The sequence below is a fragment of the Camponotus floridanus genome, unplaced genomic scaffold, assembly GCF_003227725.1.
Source record: "Camponotus floridanus strain SB8 unplaced genomic scaffold, Cflo_v7.5 scaffold6, whole genome shotgun sequence".
Lineage (NCBI taxonomy): Eukaryota > Metazoa > Arthropoda > Insecta > Hymenoptera > Formicidae > Camponotus > Camponotus floridanus.
Genome location: NW_020229769.1, coordinates 1285866 through 1300946, shown reverse-complemented (window position 1 = coordinate 1300946; position 15081 = coordinate 1285866). Strand labels below are relative to the sequence as shown.

The window sequence follows — 15081 nt, the reverse complement described above, 5'->3', positions numbered from 1 at the left end:
TACTCAAATAATAGGTACAAAGGTATTTTTATGACTGATTTATAATGATTTTATCTGTTATCGATTATACTATGCTAATTGTGAAAAAATATTTTGATTTACAAATCACATATCTGTGGTTTACCACAGAATTTAGCTATCAATTAAATAAAATTGGACACAAATAATGTAATAAATGAAGAAGAAATATTGGTGTTTATATATATACATATAAAAAAATATATATATATAACATTGTGTATGTGTGTGTAAGTATATATATATATGTATACATACATACGTACATGCATATACACATATGTATCATTTCATTATATAGTGAATAGTCCCATGATAGAATTGTGCATTATACAATGAGAAAATTGGGATTTATATTATTTTCTTAATGGTGGAGATTTGCAACTGATATGGAAAAATGGATGATCCTCTGTACTCTGTACTCTGACGATCTGAGATATCTTGTGCAGTCTCATCTATTGAAAATATTATTCAAAAAAATTTGATTCAAATAAAATATATTTAAATACATTTCTTTTCACAATTTAAAATTCTCATTAAACTTTGTGCATAGAATATTTATATAAATTATACGACTGAATTTATAAAAAAATCCACACAGCACAGAATATTGCAACGATATTATTAATATTGTTGCAATATTGCAGTAACATTGCTGCAATATTGCTGCAATGTTCTATCCTGTATGGGAACATACATATGTCTACATAAATATATATAATATACACTTACATACATATATGTGTATATACATAGAAATAATTACATGTTCTTTCTTTTATTATTTGATCACTGCAGTAATATAACTAAATAACCACATTTATTAAATATGTTTATTGAATCATGTTCTATATTTAATGATATGTGCATAATTAATATTGTCATCCAGATCACTCTTTCTCTCTCTTGTTGTCTAAATTCTTTATATTCATGTAGACAAATGTTCAGTGAATGAATAGTTGTACTATTTAAGTGAGATACAAACTAGCAAAAAGTGCCGAAAAAATTTCATTTTTCAACATTGTTAATTATGCGACACGTGCTTTGCAGCCTTAATGAAAAGATAATATGCTGTGTAAAGTACTAATTGAGCAAAGGAAATATTGTGATCACACATATATTTCAAAAAAATACTTTTCAAAATAATTATTTGAAGAGAGAATTTTTTACGAGATATAGAGGCACAGATTCTGAAAGTAAAACTAGATTGGTGTGAAATGTTATGTTGGATGGCTGAATCACTTACTGCCATTTGACTTCTAAAGTACGTGCATAGCAGTAAATTGTTATAACTCCTTATATAATAGTAATAATGTAAAATGGACAAAATGCGCATACATATAATATGGATTATCATAACTTTAATACATATCGTAAAGCGTGAAAAAAGACGAGATACTCTGACTTTCGTGTATTACATAACTACTATTAAAATAAAGAACTTTGAACATCATTTGTTATACGCGAATATGTGTGTGCAATAACAAACAGATTGAATTCTTGAAATCTAGTTTTTATTATCAAAATCGCTGTGCCAAAAAGTGATATATAATATCTTTCTTTTTTTATGTTACGCTAATGTGTCATTTATATGAAAGAAACGGGATGTATAGGAACAGAGCTTACATACATCAAATAACTAGTTAAATATGAACGATTATACAAAGGCGCAAAAAAATAAGTTGTCACATGTAAATGCAAATGGAAACAAAATAATTTACAGGTCAATCTGGGGGGATTAAATTAATGTCGTATATAATGTTATTATATATAACGGTAGTAAGTAGAGATACAATTATTTATGAATAGGACAATGCCGAATTTAATCATAACATAAGTGCATTACTTAAGATGTATATGTGTATCTTCTTGTAAAATAGCAGCATTACTCTTGATTAGGTATCACTAATTATATTAAGCATATTTTTTATATTGTGTTACCGTACTCAGTTTATATCCATCCTTATCGTTTATATCCTAGCAATAGAATATCGATTTATCGTTATTCGAAATAGCTAGATTTTTATTTTCAGCATAGCCTTCTTTTTATCGAAAGAGATAATGTATCAAACAACTATATTTAAATGTATAATTATTTTTATTTTAGAATCGATATTCACGTTTATATTTTATGTATATCAGTTTAAGTACCGTTTATTGTTTTTCTCCGAAACTTTCAGCACATTCTATATAATATTATTTTGTTCTATTCTAATATTCAATCTATAGTGGTTGCTATAGAAAAAGTATCAAATTTTTTACGTTCGCGTCGTTTTATTTCACGAAGAATCCATTTTTTTCGAGCTACTTGACGAATTTCGTCACATCTCTTTGTTGATATCTCGAGTTGTTTCATTGGAAATTCCTCGATTGATTCGGATTTGCGGAAAGACAATCTTTCAATTTTTTGAATTTGTTCCTTCGAAGGAAAAATTTACAATTTTTCTATATATCTAGTTAATATTTTCAGATTTCTATATATACCAAAATGATAAGACACTTACAGCAATCTTATCCATAGGGATACTTTTCCGCGTTTCCGATATTTTTTTATCAAGCTCATTAATTTCTTTCGATTCTATTGTCGGTTCCTCTTCGATCGGCATCAACATTATATCGTAATCTGAACGATTGTGACCTAATACACCTATTTTAATGCCCAATCGAGATAGCATTTCCTCCTCGATAAGAAGAGCGTTTTTTAGATAAGCAATTTTCGGATCGCGCACATCGATGTCAACTATCCCTTTAAATAGAAATATAACGATATAATTATTTTTGCTACGAAATATAGCTACCCATCTTTTATAACGTCAAAAATACATCGTAGTCTAACAATTGACTAAATACAATAGAGCGCAATACCTAAGGATAGGAGACGAAAATCGCAATCTGTATATATCAATTCATGAGGTAAAGGAGAGTTTCGGAGTAACCGACTTTTTAATGCCATTGCAGGACCATGCAATATACAAATATCATCTTCCAGCATATCCTGAATAAGCAGACTACCGCTTTGTCTTTGTGCAGTATTGTACGCTTCCGTTCGAAGTAATCTATGCAATTCTAGTTCTGCGAAAAATAGATATCGCTGCACTATTACTTTTCAAAATAATTACAGATACTTTAAGCAAGATATCTGAGAAATTATATACACGATAAATAATCCACATCGAATATCCTACCAATCAAATTGTAATGTTTGCGTTGCAACGCTATCCAAACGACCCGATGAGCCGTGCTTATCAGAGATTCGAAGATCCTTAAATCTTTCTCGCCCTGCGATTGCGTGATCGTCCGTTTCTTGCCAGCCATCATATGATGATACCGCGGCCCATCCTGACAACCCAATATTAAATCGGCATATTCCCTACCCAAGACACAGCGAAGAGCTCGCATCTCTTCGGCGTATCGGAATCTGTGTCCACGTGCCAAAGGATTCGGCGCCTTTTTCATGGTAGCAGCCCGCTCCTGCATCAAGTCTTCCCATATCTCTACATAATATTGGAAGTAGATGATCAATGCCCTTAAAAATCGGTCAACGATCGGCAAGTGGAAGAAGTGTATGAATTGAGGACTGACGGGTGTTATGAGCAAAAAGAGTACGAGATCTTTGATATCTTGCAAAATAATAACATCCGGTTCGTTTGGCGCCACTTTTCTCAGGTAATGCTTTCGAAATTTAATCTGTAAATGTATGATATTAATGAGTAAAAAATTCTTTCGATTTTAGTAAAGTACTTAACACACATCTTAGCCTGTGCTGCATCGCGTAATTTTCACCTTTTCACTATCATTTAACATTTCTCTATAGCTCAGAATTAAATACGCATGTGGACAATAAATCTCCGACGTATGATCGGCAGTAACTTGCTTCTTTCGTCTCTTAGTTTCATCTTCTGCTTTTGCCACTCTAATCAATCAATCAATCAATATGATATAAAAAGAATTAGAATTGACATGGACAAGAAAATCTTATAATCTTATAATTAATATCGATCTATAATAATACTTTGAAATTAATTAAATCAACAATTATAAGCACAGCAGATGAAAAAATGCAAAATTGAAGAATATGCACTAGACACTTATATACACATACAGAACACATCTACATTTACAAGTTGTGTTGGTTTGTTTCTTGTATTATAATTTAATATTGTGTAATATAATAAAATTAAATTATTTTACAAATAAATATTTTAACTTGAAAATTAAAGCAAAAGATAGCCTAATAGACTAACGGAAAAAATAATATCTTAAATATATTAAAATAAATTCTGTCATTTAAAGTGTTTTAAAAGAGTATCATTACCCCAATAAAATTAATCCTTCCGAAATTTCATCCCACGCAAAGTATCTTTCACCCATATTTAGATATCATATTATGAAAATATTTTGCAATTTTCTCTATAATTTTATCATAGATTTTCAGGTTATCAATTTCTAGACACTGACATGTTCTCCTTCTAATCTAGTGAAGATATAACAAAGTCGAATTATTGATTCTAGGAAGATATACATAGCTACATGCATACACAACCTACTTTAAACCATTATAATACTTGAAAATTAAAATGCTTAATTCTTTTAATTTCACATTATATATATATATATATATATATATATATATATATATATTTATATATTTTAATTAAATAATTTTCATCAAATTATATAAAAATAATTATTATAAACACACAAAATAATATCACATGTGTGATTCATCCAAAATTCAAGATATACCTAAATAAAGATTTTAGGAAAATATATTTATACATATTCAGTATTATTTATTTATATTATAATTTGTATTACAATATACAACAAATATTACTTTGTTTTGTCTTCTGTTTTATTTTCTGTTTTTTTAAACTGGCAAAGAGAATCTAAAATTGGTTTGTCTTCGGGAAATATTGGCTCGACTGGTAATTCCGAAAAATCTTCATCATATGTTTGTCCAGCTATATCAGTTGATAAATGATACAAAATACATCTCACCTTCACTTGCTCGCGATTATTAATCGTGAGAGTTATATAAAATTGCTTTTTATCTATATCCAGATTTGGTCCAGATATTGGTCTTTCAGGCATTGTTATAGTTTCTTCAGGCACATAAATATTGACTTGGCGGAAACTTGCTTTTATATGCCATTTTTCCAATGTCCATGGTATATCCTTTGACATTGTAATCGTTATTTGTTTGTTTGACAGATATTTCATTGTTCTTTCCACAGAAGCAGAACTAAATGGTGTCTTGTCCTGTTGATCCATTGCTAATTTTGCATATTTTTCAATATTTTCAGGAGTAGCGTAATCTGCTAATTTTGGCAATAAAAGTGTTGGATATGCCTTATTAGGATGCATTGATATCCTAGTGCCTGCATTACCAAGTCCTGCGACATATTGCGTGAGAATCAAATCAAGAAACTCCTTCCTTCTTACATTCGTATCTTCTACAAGATCATAAATAAAATGTTTAGGTTTCAAGGCATTTGGTCTGCCTTTTTTTTTATGAAAAGGAGCTGGATATCTTCTTTTAAGAATAAAAGTATTCTGTAAGAATATCATATAAATAGTATAAAAGCATAGATTTAATATAAACTATGTTCATACATGAATCTATTAAATCAATCTATTATCTATTATCTCAAAGTTTATAAAATATATATATACAGAGTATGAATAAATTGTATTATATATATTTATAATATTAAAACGAATTACCCGTGTTTGTTGTAATAAATAATCTGCTTTGCTCGGCAAAGTAGGCATTGCTAACGCTTTTACGTGATTCACGAATAATTTCGGAAACTTCAGCATATTTATTGCCTTCTACACTGTTCAGAATACTCTGAATAATAAGAAATTTCTTTCAATAATGTATAACAATAGATGAAATGATTAATTAGATAATTTCCTTTGACAAGAAAAAAATATACTAATTATTTTACACTTGTTATACTAATTATTTTACACTTGTTTTACATATTAGTATTACACTATATTGTCTAATAAATTTAGATTTTATATTTATGTTTTAAAGAATATTGAAATTAAAGTTTATTTTATAATTGTTCACTCAGTCATCTATTACAATAATCATCTATTACAATGATTACATCTTCAAAGCAACAAACATTGCGGTAACTTAATTGAGGTTATCTTTAAGAGTGCGTTCGTAGAGTATCCTATTCATAGAGTTAAATATTAAATTGACGAATCAGGAGGGTGTAAAAATTTTTTCATGATTGGTCAATCGAACGCTACTTTTCCTATAAGTAAGATTTCCGAACGTACCCTAACCAGATGTAAACATTGAATACTTCATATAAAGGTGCGGCCTCATTGACGCTAAAAAGTAGCGTCAACCATTGGTTGAACAAGGAGGTAAGTATAGTTGCTTCATTGTTCAACCAATGGTTGACGCTACTTTTTAGCGTCAATGAGGCCGCATCTTAATACTTGATTTGTTAAAATCACAAGGTTCAAAAAGCATCACGCGATTTAAAGATTCAAGACCGTAAGAAAAGTGATTAATTCTAATATTTGCATTACAAATATTTAATAATTATCTGTTAATTAAATATGGATGGTCATTCACTACCATCAGCAGAAATTTTGAAATGTGCTTTACCAAAACTCCAAAAACCTGTATTGTTTCGGAATATGCTGCGAAATTGCGATGGTATATATGAGTGGAATTTGCTCAAATGGAGTTTTTCAGATCTCGTTGAAAAATTCGGAGACAAACAATTATCGTTCCGAGTTGGTGACTATAATAAGTGTACGGTTAGTTATAATGTATTTATATTTATTCTTTTAATGATTTTATTATTATTATTTAATAGAAAATTTAAGTAATGACTTTATTCTATTTATTTCCATTAGTGTGCTCTTCAACATCATTGTCAACGCATAAACCCTCCTACAAAATCTTGTAAATTGACACTGCGAGAATTTTCTATAGCAACAGGTGATATGACAAAAGAAAGATATGATAAATGGCTTTACTGTGATTACAAGCATATGATGGAGTTTAATGATAAGCCAGAAATTATCGAGTCTCTCAATTGGCTCAAGTTTGGAGTAGATGAAGAATTTGGGAAAAATGGGTTGCACTCTACTATTTGGATCGGAAGCAAAGGTGCTCATACTGATTGTCATTGGGACACCTATGGTTACAATTTAGTGGCACAAATACATGGCAGGTTTGTTTGTAAATGTAGTTTGTTAAATTAATTTATAATTTATTTCTAAATGTATCCTGTTCTTTTCAGTTATTTATTTCAGTATTTTCTTTTTTTTTTAACTGAGCTATTTCTAGGAAACTATGGTTGCTTTATCCACCAAGTGCTTCTTTGATACCAATTAGAATTCCTTATGAGGAATCAACTGTGTACAGTAAATTTAATATTTATTGCATGAGTATGAAAGAGAGAGATCTTTTACTCAAAATCCCAGATAAACCAAAATTGGTAATCCTTGAACCTGGAGATGTTTTGTTTGTACCAAATGGCTGGTGGCATTATGTGGAATCTTTAGATAATATTAATGTGAGCGTTAACCTATGGGGAAAATTAAAAACAGATAATAGAGCACGAGTCGAGGAAGCTCTTGTTAAATTAATGGTAACTAAGATGAGAAATTACAAGCAATTTAAAAATAAGGTAATTATTAGTATAAAGTAATATTAAATAAGAAAAGAGTAATTGCATCTTTTAAGAGAATCATTGGTTAAATACAGAGTTTGTTAAACTAATTTATGATACTCTCTTTTTCTCTTAATAGATTGAATATGTTGTCAATGAATGCATAAAAGAAGAGGAACAAGAAAAAAATGAGAAGACAGAATTATCTTTAGAAGTACCTCTAAAAAAATTTAAACCTACCATATGGACTGCAGAAGATTTAGCTGAACAATATCCTGATTATATTAAAGTGTTACATGATGCAGAAGAACATGAATTTAAAAAATTCATTGAAGAAAGAATGAAAAGAAATAAACAATATCTGTTAAATGAAGAAACTGCATCTGAAGATCATGTATCTAATCCTCAATATGATCCATTTTTAGAATCTCTCATTAATGCCTTATGTCATCCAGATGTTATCAGTAAAGCAGCACAAATATTATTAGAAAAACATTATTGATATCTGTACATCTTTAAATTTTAATTTAAAAACATTATTGATATCTATACATCTTTAAATTTTAATTTAAAAATGTACATAAATTTGTATATATGTAGAAACAGGTAATCTTAAAAATATTCCTATCTGTAATAAAAAATTTTAAAGTTTTCTAATCTATGTTAATCAAATAGTTGAACACATAATCATGCTTCATATCTCTTTCTATAGTTTGTATTAAATATTTTAATTCATGTAACATATACACACACATTAGTGATTTAACAGAATTCCTTGCATATACCTTTACATCCCGTGCGCAATTATTACAATTTATTTATAGAGATTGAATGATTAAATTAATAAGAAAAAATAATATTAAGCAAGTTTTTAAAAATTGGTCTTTTAATATAAATAATTGTCTTTTTAGAAAAAGGAAAATAAAATGAAAAAAGAAAAATAATAGTTGAAAGTTTGAGAGAAATGCATGGAGGTTAGAAACGTCCAGAAACATCTGTCAAGTTTGAGAGTTCGATTCGCTAATATCAATGATCTGAATATTGTGAAATAATTAATTAAATATTATAATGGGCTTGTTAACCGTGTTGAAAAAGTTGAAGCAGAAGGAAAAGGAGATGCGAATTTTAATGTTGTACGTATTCGCATTTGTGTACCTATTTTATATATCCAGTTTGTGGTTAGCCTGTATGTTAACAGATTAAATAAACTTAAATTTAACTTAACTTTAGATATTTTTTTATTGGATAATTTAAAAGACAGCGAATTAATAAAATTAATATTACCAGTTAAATACACGTACTTAAATATACGTACTTTTAGTAATATAATTATATAATCAATTATTCTAATGCAGGCATTTATCATTTCAGGGGTTTGGACAATGCGGGAAAGACCACAGTGTTGAAAAGACTCAATGGCGAACCAATAGATACTATATCACCTACACTTGGCTTCAATATCAAGACTTTAGAACATCGTGGATACAAACTCAATGTATGGGATGTGGGTGGACAAAAATCATTGCGTTCATATTGGAGAAATTATTTTGAATCTACAGATGGACTTGTTTGGGTAATAGACAGTGCGGACAGAAGGAGATTGGATGATTGTAAAACAGAGTTATACAAGCTTTTGCAAGAAGAGAGATTAGAGGGAGCGAGTCTCCTTGTATTTGCAAATAAACAAGATATGCCTGGTGCATTATCTGCATCTGACATAGCAGAAATTTTAGAGTTACCTAATATAAAGACTCATCATTGGCAAATCTATAAGTGTTCTGCTGTGACAGGTGAAAATCTAGTCGATGGTATCAATTGGATCATAGATGACATTGCAGCAAGAATATTTTACATAGATTAAATTTACAACACATCGCAATTTATATTTCTTACCTCATTAAATGCAAAAATAATACTGAATTAATTTTTGCAGAATGGTATTTATATTATGTTGTGAAATTAATATGTAATGTAATATTACTAAGAAAGAAATTATAAAATCTTTTTTGTTATACAAAACGATATACATTCCTAGAATTTTTCTTGTACAATTTATAGCCACTCTATTTACAAAGTTAAAAATATAAATCAATGACAAAAAATATTTTTAATTTTTAAAGATTAATAATGTATAGATAAAAATTAAATTTTTAATATTACATTCTAAAGAATTTTTAATAGATAAAGGTAAACAAAATATTTGGTTCTTTTAATCTGGATTTCTTGATTTTTTTTTTTATATTTTTCTTGTATTTATTTTTTCGTTTTTAGTTTATTATATCTTCTGTCTCTTTTTTCATATTTTAAATTTTCTTTTTCTCTTTCTTCAATTTTAAGAATAACGCTGTTGTTTCCGGATATTCTTCCAAGTAAAATGATTTTAACAGTTTTAAATCGACAGTGTTTTTTGGTCCTTCAAATACATTCATAATCTCATTGATGAGCGATATTGAAAGCTTCAGTTTAAAATTCTTTATCAATTCTATAAATTTTTCTAGAAAAATAAATTTCTTTATAATTATTTTAAAAATTTACAAATTTATGAGAATCTAAGGGGAAAAAAAGAGAATTCGTAGAATATACCTCGCGAAATTGTTTTATCTTTCAATGACATCACAAAATGACCAAAATTACGTCGTTGTCTCTTTCGTTTCGGTCGCATCGCCTCATAATTCGCTCTTTTCAGAAGTATCCTTCTAACATTGGGTCCAACAAGTTGGTAATTGCTCAGAATACCGCCTAACTTGATGACGACCCATGGTTTATGCTTTTCAATTTCCTCTAACTCTTGAAGAACATCCTTATTCGCCCAAACATTCTCCAAGTCCAGAAGATATAAAATACTATCGGGTGATATATGCGGTGTGATTGCACGCACCAGAGCTAAAGCACCTTGTGCTCTTAAAGGATTGTTCCCCAGATGTAATTCCTGCAGCGTACTATTTTTCGATAGAGCTGCTGCGATAGGTACAGCATCTGTTTCGGTAAATCTATTCCCTATAAATTCAATATAGAAAAAAAAATATTTATCATTAGAGTTTATTTGCTGAATTGTGCTGTATATTTTAGACTTTTATATTTTGTACATTTATCTTTTACTTTATCACCTATATAAAAATTTATCTTTTACTTTATCATCTATATAAAAATGTAATAATATCTATTATATTACATATAGAAAGTGCTGACCTTTTTTAAATAAAGAAAGAGAGATTGTTCCTATAAGAATCTCTTTTATTTATTTATTTTTATTAACAAATAATGTATATATATTCTGTTTATAACAAGATATATATATTTACAGCTTAAATCCAGCTTCTCAATGCTTCGCGAACGTGATAATAATTTATACAGATGAGGCACGCATTCATTGTCAAGCGAGTTCCATGATAAATTCAGAGAATGTAATGTTTCATTTTTTTTTAGTCCATTAATAAGAGCTTTCCAAGTTCTAGCGCTATATAAAGAATTCCAGGACAAATTTAGTTGTGTCAAGATATCAGAGTGCGAGAGTAGATCTTGCAAACTTTCGGAACATGTTTCGTCCAGACGATTGTCAGACAGATTAACGCTCTCTAAGCCTTGGTTATCAGACAATGCGGACGCAATGTATTCGAAACCCTCATTTCCGATGTTGCAGCTGCTGAGATCGAGCGTTTTCAGGGTTGTATTTATCGATATCGCATCGCACAATCTGCTTACACCATTTGCACCGATTTGGCAGTCCGACAATAATAAACTGGTTATCACATTGTTTTTAAGTAGCAGATTGCTTAAATATTTGCATACATTTGGGGATAATTTGTTGCCCTGCGATAAAGCAATCATTAATTAAAAGAAAAAAAATGTTGTGTAAGTTAACACACATGTTTGTCTTATATTATCAAAAATTTAAGAATAATAGATTTTTGTTTTTCAAATATCTAGGATGTATGATAATTTGGAAATAATTTTCTTTAATCAGTCAGAGAATATCTTTGCAGGTTTTGTGATTTTATTAAAAAAGAAAAAAAGTTACTTAATCATTTGTAAATTTGCAGTACTTTAAGGTCCACTGTTCGCACGTAAGTATTGTCTGCCAAAGCCTCGCAGATCGCTTTTATCACGGGCGATTCCAGTCCGTAGTGTCGCAGATTAACTTGATCGCTCGTAAGCATGTTTCTTAATGAACCAATCGGTCGCAGACCTAAACGCTTCACTATGTCGTAGAATTTCTGCACACCATCCGCGCCGTAAATTGGCGGACGTTCGCGCAACAGCCAGAAAGCCGGTACCAATCCGGGATCGTTCGGTATCTGGTACACTGTGTAAGGATTCACTATTTTCAGCTGGGAATCGCTGATGTCTATCTCGCGTAGGCATGGATGTACCGAACTCTCGGTGGATACCCGATCGCTCACGATTACTTCATCTTCTGGAGTGATCGGCGTCTCCTCGGATGCGTCATCATCCGCTTTCTTTTTGACCTGCTCCGTTTATCGTATCAGTCGATCAGAGATTTATAAAAAAGAAAATCGATCTCGTTACTTATTTGTATTGTTATAGCTCTCTTAATTCTTGGAGAACTTTTAATATAATCATAAATTGCGGAAATCGATGTGTAAGAATATTTTGTACGTGTTCTATTAAGCTACTGTTACCAAGCTCAAGTTACACCGATCAAACGCCGCAGGTGTTTTTTCTTTTCTTCAGCTTGGGTCACTAATTCCCTCATCTTTCTCGCTTCGAATTCTGTTATATAACTCGTCATTACGTCGGTCTCATCGATGACTTCTGATTCTGTTTCGATGTCTTTCTTCTCTTCTTCCATGACGATGTCTTTCTCTTCCTTTTCGAAGTCATCGTATTCATCTTCATATTCATCTTCATATTCATATTCATCTTCGTATTCAGTCCACATATCCATCTCTCCATATCGTAAAGCTTCTGCAGCATCTTGAATGTCTTCTAATGTCTGAATAATGTGTTTACGTATTAATACAAGGTTATCTGTAATTATATCGCCAGTAATTAAAATATTTTGAGATTGTATAGCATTTTATTTTGAATATATTTTGAATATAAAATATACAAAAATATATTTAAAAATTTCTATGTTCTTATTCTTTCAGTTATTGAAGAAGAAAATGTACAAATTAGAAAATGTTGTAGAAACCAAATTATATATATTATCAAAATTATATGTATTATCAAAATACTTGTGTGAGATCCATATTTAGATTATTATTCTTATTTGAAATTAGTAACTTAACAAAGTTTTATATAAATATAAACATTATCATATTAAGACATAATGCTTTTGTAAATTGATAACAATTCGCTATGTGAAATTAGTTGCGAATTTACGTAATAGACAGAAATTATAAACAGGTATATTAAACATCATGTATTATATAATGTATTTTCTAACTTTCGAATTTATAATATACGTAAAATTTCGCGATTTTGTAATAATAATTGCGTGAAAAGAAAACTGTTCGTTTATCCGTTTATCTCTGAAAACAATATGTTATTAAAGAGAATGATTTAAATTATAAATATTTAACGAATTAATCGAACGAATGCATTCCAATTCATCTTTTCGTTTGGTATATATAAATATTTAATTCACTATTCGACTGATTGCGTTCCGACTCGTCGCCGTGCGCTTCTAATACACTTAAGTGTGAGTCCAAGAAGCATATTTCGGATATTCACTGTAAGTCAGCCGCTCCTCGGGCGATCGGGACGAGATTTAAAAGATAGTGCCGCGAAATGATGTAGAATTTTATGCAAAAAGAATGAAATCGCTATCGCGTCCGGAAGTCGAGATATAAATTGGCTGTTTTTCGTCTGCGCGCGGACGGTCGAAATCGTACACGACGCCGCGCATGTTGCCTGCCTCTCTCGCGCGATATTCACTGTAACGCGGCGAGTAAAATGGCAAGCCGAATGTAATCGTTCGATTAATTGATTAAATACTTATATATACCGAACGAAAAGATGAATCGGAATGCATTCGTTCGATTAATGCGTTAAATATTTATATATATAAATTTAAAAGCGTTGTATATTCTCACAAAGAGCGCTTTTAAAGAGTTCTGCATAAGAGTTTTTTTCAACAAATTAGGAGAGACAAAATATCAAAATTATACAAAATATTGAAATAATCCGATCAATTATGTAAATCTTTCAATACGAATGTCTTTACATGATATTAATCGAGTCTTGAGAAAAGATTTTCTTTTCTAAGTTTATTCTTTGTTCAGAAATAATAATTTTATCGGGAATTTTCATTCTGTAAGAGAAACTATAATATATTATTATATTATTGTTTCTTCGATAATGAAATATTTAATTAAATAAAAATGCATAATATTTAGCATTTGATAAAAGATTCGATAATAATTCTTCACAAGAATTAAAATTGTTAATCGATTGTTGATGAAACCAAGTCGGAAAAGTTTCCGTGGTATTTGACAAATATTCGCCATTCGCATTTTTTATGATAAAGTGATAAAAGAACTACGAGATATTTTTTTTTTATTTCCTCGCGGTTCATTCGTCGCGAATATTTCATCAATAAGAGAAAAAGTTCATATAATCTTCTTATGAGAATATTGATCGGTGGCTAGGCGCTTATCGTGTTTCACACGAGCCGCAATCGTTCATCGCGGGTTGCGTGATTCATTCACCGGGTATTCGTTAAGTGGCTCTTCTGGACCATTGTATTGTAATTTCGGCAGATCGTTCGTTCACAAGCGGCGAGCGGTACACGAAGGGGATCCATCTCGTCTCATCATCGCATCGACAACAACGCGAGATATGGCCCGTCGAGTTTGCTTTGTTAATCTCAGCCTCAGCCGTGCTTTTGATTGTAATGACATCGGCATTATCCCTAATGAAACAATCGCGGGCCATTAAAATCGGCGCCGTTGATAAGATTCATCGCGCTGAGTCCGTATCTCTATCAGCGCGAAGAGAAAGAGAAACAAATATGTCTTTATCATTTCTTGATTGGCCACAGTGACGACCCTTATTCTAATTTGCTCATTGTAATTTTTTTTTCTTTATTTAAAAATTTTATTTAAAATATAAGAAAATAAATGATTTGGGACAGGACTTATATACATTTACTAAAATCTTGTAAAAAGATTTTGTGAGAATTCTTTGATCTTTCAGATATTCTTATTCAAAATTTCGGATAAAACAAATAATTTTTTGGTGCGATTTTTTTTCTAAAATAAGTTTTCATATGTGTTTTCTCATGCTCTTTTCTCACACGAAGGAAAAATATAGAGCGACTTAAGTTCCAGATGCTAAATCTTTAAATGTATTGAAAACCTTTTGTAAGATAAACATTTAAATATTTTACTTGCATAACACTTTCATTTTTCTATAAAAATTACGATAAAAATCTATATTGCATATA

General features: G+C 30.0%; 4 protein-coding genes across 6 annotated transcripts; 2 read left to right on the top strand and 2 right to left on the bottom strand.

Annotated features, from left to right (window-relative positions):
• Nucleotides 1-2124: 2124 nt before the first annotated feature.
• LOC105252068 lies at nt 2125-4470 on the bottom strand. The gene is made up of 6 exons (XM_020027758.2): nt 4334-4470; nt 3802-3931; nt 3204-3705; nt 2884-3090; nt 2523-2764; nt 2125-2437 (listed from the first exon to the last, which is right to left on the bottom strand). The coding sequence occupies exons 1-6, from the start codon at nt 4387-4389 to the stop codon at nt 2237-2239; spliced, it is 1338 nt and encodes a 445-aa protein (XP_019883317.2). The 5' UTR covers nt 4390-4470; the 3' UTR covers nt 2125-2236.
• Nucleotides 4471-4830: 360 nt separating this feature from the next.
• On the bottom strand, nt 4831-6033 carry LOC105252069 (39S ribosomal protein L9, mitochondrial). The gene is made up of 2 exons (XM_011259279.2): nt 5746-6033; nt 4831-5574 (listed from the first exon to the last, which is right to left on the bottom strand). Exons 1-2 carry the CDS (start codon nt 5839-5841, stop codon nt 4852-4854), a joined length of 819 nt encoding a protein of 272 aa, XP_011257581.1. The 5' UTR covers nt 5842-6033; the 3' UTR covers nt 4831-4851.
• Nucleotides 6034-6452: 419 nt separating this feature from the next.
• LOC105252070 (HSPB1-associated protein 1) lies at nt 6453-8172 on the top strand. Of its 3 annotated transcripts, XM_025413099.1 has the most exons (5): nt 6453-6541; nt 6635-6810; nt 6910-7229; nt 7346-7688; nt 7810-8172. In XM_025413099.1, the coding sequence occupies exons 2-5, from the start codon at nt 6688-6690 to the stop codon at nt 8170-8172; spliced, it is 1149 nt and encodes a 382-aa protein (XP_025268884.1). In that variant the 5' UTR covers nt 6453-6541; nt 6635-6687. The 3 variants fall into 3 exon arrangements, with proteins under 3 accessions (XP_025268884.1, XP_025268883.1, XP_025268885.1); XM_025413098.1 differs by lacking the exon at nt 6453-6541 and having other exon boundaries at nt 6568-6810; XM_025413100.1 differs by lacking the exon at nt 6453-6541 and having other exon boundaries at nt 6637-6805.
• Nucleotides 8173-8443: 271 nt separating this feature from the next.
• LOC105252071 (ADP-ribosylation factor-like protein 2) lies at nt 8444-9581 on the top strand. Its single transcript, XM_011259282.3, has 3 exons — nt 8444-8466; nt 8582-8803; nt 9042-9581. The coding sequence occupies exons 2-3, from the start codon at nt 8739-8741 to the stop codon at nt 9529-9531; spliced, it is 555 nt and encodes a 184-aa protein (XP_011257584.1). The 5' UTR covers nt 8444-8466; nt 8582-8738; the 3' UTR covers nt 9532-9581.
• The last annotated feature ends 5500 nt before the right edge of the window (nt 9582-15081 follow it).

Excerpts from the sequence above, each read along its gene's own strand:
- LOC105252068 (XM_020027758.2), bottom strand. The coding sequence starts at position 4,389 with ATGGGTGAAAGATACTTTGCGTGGGATGAAATTTCGGAAGGATTAATT. Across the intron at positions 3,932-4,333 it reads GAAGGATTAATTTTATTGGG|AGTGGCAAAAGCAGAAGATG; the intron begins GTAATGATACTC and ends TTGATTGATTAG. Across the intron at positions 2,438-2,522 it reads TCCCTATGGATAAGATTGCT|GAACAAATTCAAAAAATTGA; the intron begins GTAAGTGTCTTA and ends TTTCCTTCGAAG.
- LOC105252069 (XM_011259279.2), bottom strand. The coding sequence starts at position 5,841 with ATGCTGAAGTTTCCGAAATTATTCGTGAATCACGTAAAAGCGTTAGCA. Across the intron at positions 5,575-5,745 it reads ATTTATTACAACAAACACGG|AATACTTTTATTCTTAAAAG; the intron begins GTAATTCGTTTT and ends ATATTCTTACAG.
- LOC105252070 (XM_025413098.1), top strand. The coding sequence starts at position 6,607 with ATGGATGGTCATTCACTACCATCAGCAGAAATTTTGAAATGTGCTTTA. Across the intron at positions 6,811-6,909 it reads GTGACTATAATAAGTGTACG|TGTGCTCTTCAACATCATTG; the intron begins GTTAGTTATAAT and ends TATTTCCATTAG. Across the intron at positions 7,689-7,809 it reads ACAAGCAATTTAAAAATAAG|ATTGAATATGTTGTCAATGA; the intron begins GTAATTATTAGT and ends TTCTCTTAATAG.
- LOC105252071 (XM_011259282.3), top strand. The coding sequence starts at position 8,739 with ATGGGCTTGTTAACCGTGTTGAAAAAGTTGAAGCAGAAGGAAAAGGAG. Across the intron at positions 8,804-9,041 it reads GAGATGCGAATTTTAATGTT|GGGTTTGGACAATGCGGGAA; the intron begins GTACGTATTCGC and ends TTATCATTTCAG.